This window comes from Heterodontus francisci, chromosome 4, assembly GCF_036365525.1.
Source record: "Heterodontus francisci isolate sHetFra1 chromosome 4, sHetFra1.hap1, whole genome shotgun sequence".
In the NCBI taxonomy this organism is placed as follows: domain Eukaryota; kingdom Metazoa; phylum Chordata; class Chondrichthyes; order Heterodontiformes; family Heterodontidae; genus Heterodontus; species Heterodontus francisci.
Window position 1 is genome coordinate 111,979,477 of NC_090374.1, and position 12,227 is coordinate 111,991,703.

The window sequence follows — 12,227 nt, forward strand, 5'->3', positions numbered from 1 at the left end:
TCCCCTCCCCCCCCGTCTCTCTCCTCCTCCTCCCCCCCCCCCGTCTCTCTCGCTCCTCCTCCCCCCCCCCGTCCTCTCCTCCTCCTCCCCCCCCCGTCTCTCTCCTCCTCCTCCCCCCCCCGTCTCTCTCCTCCTCCTCCCCCCCCGTCTCTCTCCTCCTCCTCCCCCCCCCGTCTCTCTCCTCCTCCTCCCCCCCCCGTCTCTCTCCTCCTCCTCCCCCCCCCGTCTCTCCTCCTCCTCCCCCCCCCGTCTCTCTCCTCCTCCTCCCCCCCCCGTCTCTCTCCTCCTCCCCCCCCCGTCTCTCTCCTCCCCCCCCCGTCTCTCTCCTCCTCCTCCCCCCCCGTCTCTCTCCTCTCCTCCCCCCCCGTCTCTCTCCTCTCCCCCCCCCGTCTCTCTCCTTCCCCCCCCCCGTCTCTCTCCTTCCCCCCCCCCGTCTCTCTCCTCTCTCCCCCCCCCGTCTCTCTCCTTCCCCCCCCCCGTCTCTCTCCTTCCCCCCCCCCGTCTCTCTCTTCCCCCCCCCGTCTCTCTCCTTCCCCCCCCCCGTCTCTCTCCTTCCCCCCCCCCGTCTCTCTCCTTCCCCCCCCCCGTCTCTCTCCTTCCCCCCCCCCGTCTCTCTCCTTCCCCCCCCCCGTCTCTCTCCTTCCCCCCCCCCGTCTCTCTCCTTCCCCCCCCCGTCTCTCTCCTTCCCCCCCCCCCCCGTCTCTCTCCTTCCCCCCCCCCGTCTCTCTCCTTCCCCCCCCCCGTCTCTCTCCTTCCCCCCCCCCGTCTCTCTCCTTCCCCCCCCCGTCTCTCTCCTTCCCCCCCCGTCTCTCTCCTTCCCCCCCCCGTCTCTCTCCTTCCCCCCCCCGTCTCTCTCCTTCCCCCCCCCGTCTCTCTCCTTCCCCCCCCCCGTCTCTCTCCTTCCCCCCCCCCGTCTCTCTCCTTCCCCCCCCCCCGTCTCTCTCCTTCCCCCCCCCCCGTCTCTCTCCTTCCCCCCCCCCGTCTCTCTCCTTCCCCCCCCCGTCTCTCTCCTTCCCCCCCCCGTCTCTCTCCTTCCCCCCCCCCGTCTCTCTCCTTCCCCCCCCCCGTCTCTCTCCTTCCCCCCCCCCGTCTCTCTCCTTCCCCCCCGTCTCCTTCCCCCCCCCCGTCTCTCTCCTTCCCCCCCGTCTCTCTCCTTCCCCCCCCGTCTCTCTCCTTCCCCCCCCCCGTCTCTCTCCTTCCCCCCCCCCGTCTCTCTCCTTCCCCCCCCCGTCTCTCTCCTTCCCCCCCCCCGTCTCTCTCCTTCCCCCCCCCCGTCTCTCTCCTTCCCCCCCCCCGTCTCTCTCCTTCCCCCCCCCCCGTCTCTCTCCTTCCCCCCCCCCCGTCTCTCTCCTTCCCCCCCCCGTCTCTCTCCTTCCCCCCCCCCGTCTCTCTCCTTCCCCCCCCCCGTCTCTCTCCTTCCCCCCCCCGTCTCTCTCCTTCCCCCCCCCCGTCTCTCTCCTTCCCCCCCCCCGTCTCTCTCCTTCCCCCCCCCCCGTCTCTCTCCTTCCCCCCCCCCGTCTCTCTCCTTCCCCCCCCCCCGTCTCTCTCCTTCCCCCCCCCCGTCTCTCTCCTTCCCCCCCCCCGTCTCTCTCCTTCCCCCCCCCCGTCTCTCTCCTTCCCCCCCCCCGTCTCTCTCCTTCCCCCCCCCCGTCTCTCTCCTTCCCCCCCCCCGTCTGTCTCCTTCCCCCCCCCCCTCTCTCCTTCCCCCCCCCCCCGTCTCTTTCCCCCCCTTCCCGCCTCCACCAATGCAATAGAATGACGTCGTTTTGGAGGTGATTTCCTAGTCAATAATGAAAAGTAATCTAGGATCCTTGAGAATGGGGCACCTTAGCAACATTTTTCTTTTTATTTATCATAAAACTATTTTTTGAACTCAAAATAAAATTTATCATTTGCATGTTAAGTACTCTTAAGTGAGGTACGAATTTTTAACATTCCTATCTCTTGCTTTACATCAATTTCTTTTAGTGCTTGGGAGAGTTTGAAGATTCTTGGCTGGAAATAGTGTCAATTTTTCTCCCCCACTCTTCTCCCATCGTCTTGCATAAAATGATTGAATCAACGCATTTGCGCCAGCGAGGGCTTGTGGATTTTGAATCTCATTATGAACACCTGTGTGCTCTTCGTGACCTGGTTCCATTAAAAGCTGTGAAGGCAAACTTAAATCAAGGCGTTTTGGATATTAACGGTGATTGGATCAAGCCATCTGAGTGGGCACCGATTCTCAGTTCTATCAGCATTAACAAGCATTTAACTTTCCTTGCAGTTAGAAGTTACTACCAGCCTGGTCTGGGAGAAACAGGTAAAGTACCAGACTAATTTAAAATGATTGGCTTTAGAGTAGAGAAATAATGGTTATTTTCTCTATCTTAAATATCACTTTGTATTTTTTCTTATTATTTAGTAAATACAGCACAGAAACAGGCCATTCAGCACAATATGCCAGTTGTTTATTACTCTACTCTTCCACCTTACTTCATCTTGCCCTATCAACATATCCTTTTTGTTTGTTTCTCCCTCATGTACTTCTCTCGCTTCCCCTTAAATGCTTCTATGCTATTCACCTCAGTTGTTCCATGTGGTAGCAAGTTCCACATTCTAACCACTCTCTGGGAAAAGAAGTTTCGCCTGAATTTTTTTCAGTGACTGTATATATATGACCCTTAGTTTTGGACTCCCCTCAATTGGTAACAGAATCACTCTGGCTCTCCGAAAGAGCAATTCACTTAGTTCCATTTCCCCCACCACCACCTTCTCATATAACAGTCCAATTCCCTTTTGAATGCTTCAATTGAACCTGCCTCCACCACATTCTCAGGCAGTGCATTCCAGACCTTAACCCCCACTTGTTGGGTGAAATTTTTTTCCGGCATTGTCACTTTTGCTTCTCTTACCAAATACTTTAAATCTGTGCCCTCTCATTCTTGATCCTTTCATGTGTGGGAACAGTTTCTCCCCATCTACTTTGTCCAGACCCCTCATGAATTTGAATACCTCTATCAAATCACCTCTCAGCCTTCTCTTTTCCAAGGGAAGCAGTTCTAACTTCTCCACTCAACCTATCTATCATGTTTTTACCTTGCCTATCAAATCCCTTCATAATTTTGAAGACTTCGATCAGGTCATCTCTCAGCTTTCTCTTTTCTAGAGAAAAGAGCGCAAGCTTGCACAGTCTTTCCCGATAGTTATAACCTCTCAGTTCTGGTATCGTCCTTGTAAATCTTTTCTGCATCTGCTCCAGTGCCTCTTTCTCCTTTTTGCAATTTGGAGACCAGAGTTGAGCATATTACTTTAGTGTGGTCTAACCAAGGTTCTATAAGTTTAAAGTAACATCTGTTTTTTAATTCTGTTCGTCTCGAAATGAACCCCAGTGCTTTGTTTGCATTTTTAATGGATTTGTTAACCTGCATTGCTACTTTTAATGATTTGTAAATATGTACCTCTAGATCCCTTTGCTCCTCTACCCCATTTAGACTTTTATTTTCTAAAGAGTAGGTAGCCTCCTTATTCCTCTTAGCAAAGTACACCAGCTCTCACTTATCTATAGTGAAATTAATCTGCCGTGTTTATTCTCTTGTAGGTACTGGATTTAGTATTAATAGATAGTATTGAAATATTGGGAAAAGCCTGCTGAAATTTCCAAAATCAAATCTATTTTGATACTCTAATGCTAAACTAAATGAATACTGTGTGCTGAGAGGTGAAAATCTGATCTATACGCTAAGATTGGGGATGAGATTTGTGAAGTATTCAGATCATTGAAAGAATCACTGATCACTGGAAAGGTGCCACTAGTTTGGAAATGAGTGAAGTTCATACCCACATAAAGGATGACAAAACAGACACTTGCTACCGGATGGAGTACTTAAGGCAAATAGCATAGAAGCATTTAAGGGGAAGTGAGATTAGTACATGAAGGAAAAAGGAAGAATGGTATGCTGATAGCAAGATCAAGTAATTAGTGTGAGGAGGTTCGTGTGGAGCATTAACACTGATATAGACCAGTTAGGCTGAATGGCTGAACGGTCACTGACCTGAAACATTAATTTTGCTTCTGTCTCCACGGATGCTGCCAGACCTGTTGAGTATTGCCAGTACTTTTTGGTTTTATTATCTTCTGTCCTTACCTGGTCTGGCCTACATGTGACTCCAGACCCACAGCAATGTGGTTGACTTTTACATGCCCTCTGAAATGGCCTAGCAAGCCACTCAGTTGTATCATAGCATGACAAAGTCTAAGAAGAGGAATGAAACTGGATGGACTATGCTAAGCACCGGAAATGACAATGGCAAACCCAGCCCTGTCGACCCTGCAAAGTGCTCCTTACTGACGTCGGGGGGTTGTGCCAAAATTGGGAGAGCTGTCCCACAGACTAGTCAAGCAACAGCCTGACTTAGTCATACTCATGGAATCATACCTTGCAGACAATGTCCCAGCCGCCATCACCACCATCTCTGGGTATGTCTTGTCCCAAAGGCAGGACAGATCCACCAGAGGTGGCGGCACAGTGGTATATAGTCAGGAGGGAGTTGCCCTGGGAGTCCTCAACGTTGACTCCGGACCCCATGAAGTCGCATGACATCAGGTCAAACATGGGCAAAAAAACCTCCTGCTGATTATGACTGACTCTTTCCTCCCCCCCTTCCACTCCCCTCGGCTGATGAATCTGCTTCTCCATTTTGAACACCAATTGGAAGAAGTAGCCAGGGCACAAAATGTACTTTGGGTGGGGGACTTCAATGTCCGTTACCAAGAGTGGCTCGGTAGCACCACAGCTGACCAAGCTGGCTGAGTCCTCAAGGACTTGGGGTGGCGCAGTGGTTAGCACCGCAACCTCACAGCTGCAGTGACCCGGGATCGGTTCTGGATACTGCCTGTGTGGAGTTTGCAAGTTCTCCCTGTGACCGTGTGGGTTTCTGCCGATTCCTCCGGTTTCCTCCTACAGCCAAAGACTTGCAGGTTGATACGTTAATTGGCCATTGTAAATTGCCCCTAGCATAGGTAGGTGGTAGGAGAATTGAGGGAAGGTGGGGTAGGGGACATGGGATTAATGTAGGATTAGTATAAATGGGTGGTTGATGGTCGGCACAGACTTGGTAGGCCGAAGGGCCTGTTTCAGTGCTGTATTTCTCTATGACATAACTGCTGGACTAGGTCTTCAGCAGGTGGTGAGGGAACTAACAAGAGGGAAAAACCTACTTGACCTCGTCCTCACCAATCTACCTGTCGCAGATGCATCTGTCCATGACAGTATTGGTAGGAGTGACAACCGCACAATCCTTCCGGAGACGAAGTCCTGTCTTCACATTGAGGATACCCACCATTGTGTTGTGTGGCACTCCCACCGTGCTAACTGGGATAGATTTCGAACAGATCTAGCAACTCAAAATTGGGCATCCATGAGGCGCTATGGGGCAGCAACGGATTTGTATTCAACCACAATCTAACCTCATCTCCCAACATATCTCCCACTCTAACATTACCATCAAGCTCACTGAAGAGTGCAGGAGGGCATGCCAGAAGCAGCACCAGGTAGACCTAAAATTGAGGTCAGCCTGGTGAAGCGACAACACAGGGCGACTTGCATGCCAAACAGTGGAAGCAGCATGCAATAGAAACGGCTAAGCGATCCCACAACCAATGGATCAGATCTAAGCTCTGCAGTCCTGCCACATCCAGTACTGAATGGTGCTGGACATTTAAACAACTAACAGGAGGAGGAGGCTCCACAACCATCCCCATCCTCAACAATGGGGGAGCCCAGCATATCAGTGCAAAAGACAAGGCTGAAGCATCTGCATCTGTCTTCAGCCCAAAGTGCCGAGTGGCTGATCCATTTCAGCTGCCTTCTGAGGTCCCCAGCATCACAGATGCCAGTCTTCAGCGAATTCGATTCACTCCACGTGATGTCAAGAAATGGCTGAAGGCACTGGATACTGCAAAGCCTAAGGGCTCTGACAACATTCCGTCAATAGTACTGAAGACTTGTGCTCCAGGACTAGCTGCGACCCTCGCCAAGCTATGTCAGTACAGCTACAGCACTAGCATCTACCTGGCAATGTGGAAAATTGCCCAAGTATGCCCTGTCCACAAAAAGCAGGACAAATCTGACCCGGCCTGTTACTGCCCTATCAGTCTAATCCTGATCAGCAAAGCGATGGAAGGGGTCGCCAACAGTGCTGTCAAGCGGCACATGCTCAGCAATAACCTGCTTGTCGACACTCAGTTTGGGTTCCGCCGGGGCCACTCAGCTCCTGACATCATTACAGCCTTGGTTCAATCATGGACAAAAGATCTGAACTCGAGGTGAGGTCAGAGTGACTGCCCTTGACATCAAGGAGCCCGAGCAAAACCAGAGTCAATGGGTATCGGGGAAAACTCTCCGCTGGTTGGAGTCATACCTAGCACAAAAGAAGATGGTTGTTGGAGGCCAATCATCTCAGTGCCAGGACATCACTGCAGGAGTTCCTCGGGCTAGTGTCCTAGGCCCAACCATCTTCAGCTGCTTCATCAATGACCATCATAAAGTCAGAAGTGGGGATGTTCGCTATGCAATCCTCACCATTCGCGACTGCTCAGATACTGAAGCAGCCCATGTCCATATGCAGTAAGACCTGGACAACATCAGGCTTGGGCTGCTAAGTGGCAAGTAGCTTTTGTGCTACACAAGTGCCAAGTATTGACCATCTCAAACGAGAGAATCTCAGCTTCTCCCCTTGATGTTCAGTGGCATTGCGATCACTGAATCTCCCACTAACAACATCCTGAGGGTCACCACTGACCAGAAACTGAACTGCATCAGCCACATAAATACTGTGACTACAAGAGCAGGTCAGAGGCTGGGAGTTCTGCAGGAGTAACTCACCTCCTGACTCCCCCAATGCCAGTCTGCCATCTACAAGGTACCAGTCAGGAATGTGATGGAATACTTTCCACTTGCCTGGATGGGTGCAGGTCCAACAACATTCAAGAATCCAGGACAAAGTAGCCTGCTTCATTGGCATCCCATCCACCAACTTCAACATTAACTGCCTTCACCACTGATGCACAGTGGCAGCAGTGTGTACCCAGCAGTATGTACCATCTACAAGATGCACTGCAGCCACTCACCATGGCTCCTTCAGCAGCACCTTCCAAACTCTCGACCTCTACCACCTAGAAAAGGATTGTCCACCCTTTTCGGCTTGAAGGCCGCATTACGATTTTTCTTTGGCCACGGGAGGGCCACTGAGCAAATTTCGAAAGATAAAGGCATTCAAAATTTATCTGAAAAACAACAACAAATGTGCATTTTTGTGAAGCTTTAAATTTATTGACTAACTTTCTCATTACTATATTGAAAACTGATTTTTAATGATGTACCTGTCATTGTTTTTGCTTGCATAAGTAGTCAGTCTCTGCCTGCACACTTGATGTCACGATGCGGAGTATTCTGGGTGCATTGCCATTTGTCAGATCCACCTTGATCTCTCACCCAACCCCCCTCCCATGCGCTCTATGTTTGTGTGGCTCTGTCTCTCTCTTTTTTTTTTCCCCCTGTCGCCCTTCCCACCTCTAGGACTAGGGCACACATTGAAAGTTTTGAGCAGATGCAGGGGGAATATGAGGAGGCACTTTTTTTACACAGTGGGCGGTAATGATGTGGAACTCGCTGCCCACAAGGGTGGTGGAAGTGGAGACTATCAATGACTTCAAGAGAGAGTTGGATAGTCACCTGAGAGAAACAGACTTGCAAGGCTATGGGGATGGAGCCAGGGAATGGGATTGACTGCATAGCTGTGTTGAGTTGGCATGGACTCAATGGGCTGAATGTCTGTCTTCTGTGCCGAAATTAAATAACTGTGACGCTTTTATCCCCCCCGCCCCTCTCCTCTCTCTTCTCTGTCCCTCCACTCCCCCATTTCCACCCACCGTATCTCCCTTGTTCCCTGCTTAGTGTTCCTTCTCCCTGCAGCAGCCATTCCCACAACCAGATACTTATCATACCTGTTTTATTTAAGTTGGAGCAAGTGGAGGCAGGTATCTGCCCACTGTGCAGGATTCAAGACATTTACTGAATCGCGCGAAAGCAGCAGGGGTGGCCGATTCCAGGGCACTTGCACCTGCATTCCAACAATCAGTGCTAACGCTGTTTGGGCAGCCCCTGTCAGTCACAGGGAATGACGAATCACAGACAAGGGATCCTTTTTGCCCATCAGACACAGGTCCTCCCTGCAGCTTCTGCCTGATGTACATCAATCAGGGCTGAGCCCCAGGCAGATTGGCAGGCTGGATGGAAACCTTCAGCGGGTCACATTCTAGCTGTGGGCCATATGTTAGACAACCCTGACCTCGAAGGACAAGGGCAGTTGCATGGGAACACCACCTGCAAGTTCCCCTTCAAGCCACACACCATCCTGACTTGGAACTATAACACCGTTCCTTCACTGTCACCAGGTCAGAATCCTGGAACTCCCTTCCTAACAGCACTGTGGGTGTACCTACACCCCAAGGATTCCAGCAGTTTGAGCAGGCAGCTCTCCACCACCTTCTCGAGGGCAATTAGGGATGGGTAATAAATGCTGGCATTGCCAGCGATGCCCTTATTCCCCAAACGAATAAAAAAAAAAATGAGGAAGAGGAGGGGACCATGAGTAGATCCTTGGGGGCTCCAGAGGTGATGGTGTAGGAGCAGGAAGAAAAGTCATTGCTGGATGTGCTCTGGTTATAATTGGATAGGATGGAATCTTGAGGTTGAGGATGAGACAAACTATGCCATTGTCAGAGAGATGTAATTTGTAACGTAGATTTGGGTCTTTTCGGTGCTATAGTAGATTTAGAAATTTGATTGGAGAGATTGAAATATGGAATTGCAGGAAAGATGGGCATGGATTTGGGTTGCAACATGCAAGGACTTGAGAGGAAGGGGAGGTTTGCAATGAGAAGCTGATTTGCATGGACAGAGTCGAGGCATTGTGCACCATGGGACGGGAGGAGGAAGTGGCAGAGTGCAATCTCAAGTTCTCAACGTCAGCCGTACTTTTGTGGAGGGTGGGGGGGTTGTTGGACACTGAAAGATTTGCATTTATATTTCGCCTTTCCCTGCATCTGGACATTCCAAACCCACTTTATAGCTAGTGAAATACTTTTTTTTTGAAGTGTGGCCAATGATCTAATGTAGGAAACACAGCTGACAGTTTGTGCACAGCAAGGTTCCATAAACAGCAATCTGATAATGACCAGGTAATCTGTTTTAGGTGTTGGCTGAGTGATGAATATTGGCCAAGACATTGATGACTGCCCTTCGCTTATTGAAAATTGTTTTTTTTTTAAGCCCACCTGAGATGGGAGATAGGGTGTTGGTTTAACATCGCATCTGAAAAGTGAAAGTCAACAATGCATTACTCCCTAGTATTGCACTTGAGTGTCAACCTGGCTTTTGTTTTTTTTTAGAGATACAGCACTGAAACAGGCCCTTCGGCCCACCGAGTCTGTGCCGACCATCAACAACCCATTTATACTAACCCTACACTAATCCCATATTCCTAACACATCCCCACCTGTCCCTATATATTTCCCTACCACCTACCTATACTAGGGGCAATTTATAATGGCCAATTAACCTATCAACCTGCAAGTCTTTGGCATGTGGGAGGAAACCGGAGCACCCGGAGGAAACCCACGCAGACACAGGGAGAACTTGCAAACTCCACACAGGCAGTCCCCAGAATTGAACCTGGGTCGCTGGAGCTGTGAGGCTGCGGTGCTAACCACTGCGCCACTGTGCCGCCTTTTAACTCTGGAGTGGAACATGAATACACAACCTTCTGACTTGGGTGCTACGACTGAGCCATTCTGATAGCGGTGTTACTTTTGAAGCGATTGAATGGCAGAGTCACAGCAGCCTAGGAATAGTGTAGTCTAGCATAGCAGCAGACTTGTATAGTCCTGATGGCAGCGAAGTCTAGGAAATCAAATGTGAGCAGAGTTGCAGTCACTGAAAAAGAGATCATTAAATTATTAATAATTAAATTATTAAAACACAGAGCAGGTTGGATCAGAGGATGAACAACGTGCTCTGTATGGGAAGTTTTAAACTTGTAGCTTGGACTCTAAGATTGAGCTACAATTCCCCCACTATCCAGGACAGGGATCTTAAGCAGCTGTGAAGTATTGGAGGTGGGGCAGAAGGATAAAGAAATAGCAATGGATGTCTAGGTATAGAGTTGCAAAGGAAATGAGCTCAGTCAGGATTGGAGTAAGAATAAATGGAGTTTAGGAAGAATGGAAAGTAGGGGAGATTATTGAAGAAGTTTAGGGAAAGGGAAGAGTGACTGATATTGGATTGTTGCCGTATTCCATTTTTAGCTATGTAATTAGAAATATATTTTGGGATAGTTTTATTCAAAGCACTCATTATGCCACATTTTAATCTTTATTGGAAAATGTAAGCTTTTCTTCTCTAACGGATTGTTGAATAGGGTCTCACTCCATGCTAAGATGCTGTGATGCTGATTATTGGGCAGGCTTTGGACTGGCTTCGCAGCAAGCAATAGAAAGGGGAGAAAAACAGAATCCATGAAATGAGCATGAAAGCCAAAATGCACCCATCCAATCCTAGGAAATCAGGTTGGGAATGCAAATCTTTTATTCTGTAGTGAGGTTCCTGTGCATTGGTTGACTCCAGAGCAGTCCTTAGGCTGATGTTGGATTGCATTAATCACTTTAGTACACATTGGGGGTATATTAACCCCTGAAGACAGATGTTTTGGGAGTGGTTTCAGAGTTTTTTTTTAGAAAGTAAATCTCAAAATTGACCCCATCACACCTTCAACTCGCCCACTTCCAGTTTTCAGGGGGATGGGTGACAAACCGGCTCTGAGAAAGCGGTCTGCCGCTGAAATCTTTTAAGGAGGCTGTGTGCCAGAATGTTAACAGGGTTTTTATTTTTAACTCATGGAGGATGGATATCTCAGGGCTTGGGAAACTTGATGGGTAAAAGGAGACTGGAAGGATTGGATTCTGGAGGTAATTGCATTTACAGCACTGGTTGTGGGCAAATTTGCATATAAACATTTGTGTTTTTAGGATTTTTTTCTGTTTTTATTTTCTAAAGGGGGTGAAAGATATAAACAGCACTTAAAACGTATGCCAGCTATCCGGTCGAAAGACTTTACAATTCAACTCTGCAAGTCAGTCAGAGATTGCCTGAGTGTTTCCAGTGCTGTAAAAACTTTGGAGTTACAAGGATTACCTTTGAGGCACAGAGATCTTATAGCATTAACAAAGGTGAGTAAAAATCAACTGCAAGGCTGCATTACCATGGAAGAAATACTACTAACATCTGTTAATTACTTGCTGCACTCTGTTTAAGAGTATTCCCAACAGAAATGATTTATCTGCCACCTTGATCATAGAATCATAGAAACTTGGAGCACAGAAGTAAGCCATAGTGGGCAGCACAGTGGCGCAGTGGTTAGCACCGCAGCCTCACAGCTCCAGGGACCCGGGTTCGATTCTGGGTACTGCCTGTGCGGAGTTTGCAAGTTCTCCCTGTGTCTGCGTGGGTTTTCGCTGGGTGCTCCGGTTTCCTCCCACATCCAAAGACTTGCAGGTGATAGGTAAATTGGCCGTTGAAAATTGCCCCTAGTGTAGGTAGGTGATAGGGAATATGGGATTACTGTAGGGTTAGTACAAATGGGTGGTTGTTGGTCGGCACAGACTCGGTGGGCCGAAGGGCCTGTTTCAGTGCTGTATCTCTAAATAAATAAAACAAAAAATAAATAAATTTGGCCAGTTGTACCTTTGCTGGCTCTTTGAAAGAACAATCGTACGTAATTCCACATTTTTTCCTGTAACCCCGCAAGTTCCTTTATCAGAGTATTTTTATGGGAACAGCTCGTTCCAGACCTCGGCAGCTTTGACTTAAAAAAACAATTCTCCTCCCCGCTCTAGATCTCTTGCCAATGATTTTAAATCTATGACCTCTGGTTTTTGACCAGATCGCCAGAGGTAATAATTTTTCTCTGTCTATTCTATCAAAATCTCTCATCACAGAGCACAGAAACAGGCCCTTCGGCCCAACGCGTCTGCACCGACCATCAAGCACCCATCCAATCTAATCCCATTTTTCCACACTTGGCCCGAAGCCTTGTCTGCTGTGGCGTTTCAAGTGCTCATCTAAATACTTCTTAAATGTTGTAAGGGTTCCTGCCTCTACCACCCCTTAAGGCAGTGTGTTTCAGAT

At 49.1% G+C, this 12,227-nt stretch overlaps 1 protein-coding gene across 2 annotated transcripts in view; it reads left to right on the forward strand.

Annotated features, from left to right (window-relative positions):
- The window catches only part of LOC137369197 (phosphoserine aminotransferase-like), a 226,988-nt gene that overhangs the window by 5,432 nt on the left and 209,329 nt on the right, over nt 1–12,227 (forward strand). For both annotated transcript variants that reach the window (XM_068029999.1, XM_068030000.1), the window contains exons 2-3: nt 1,969–2,302; nt 11,097–11,269. In XM_068029999.1, the coding sequence (XP_067886100.1) occupies nt 2,050–2,302; nt 11,097–11,269 (426 nt within the window). In that variant the 5' untranslated portion in view covers nt 1,969–2,049. The remainder of the gene's footprint in view (nt 1–1,968; nt 2,303–11,096; nt 11,270–12,227) is intronic.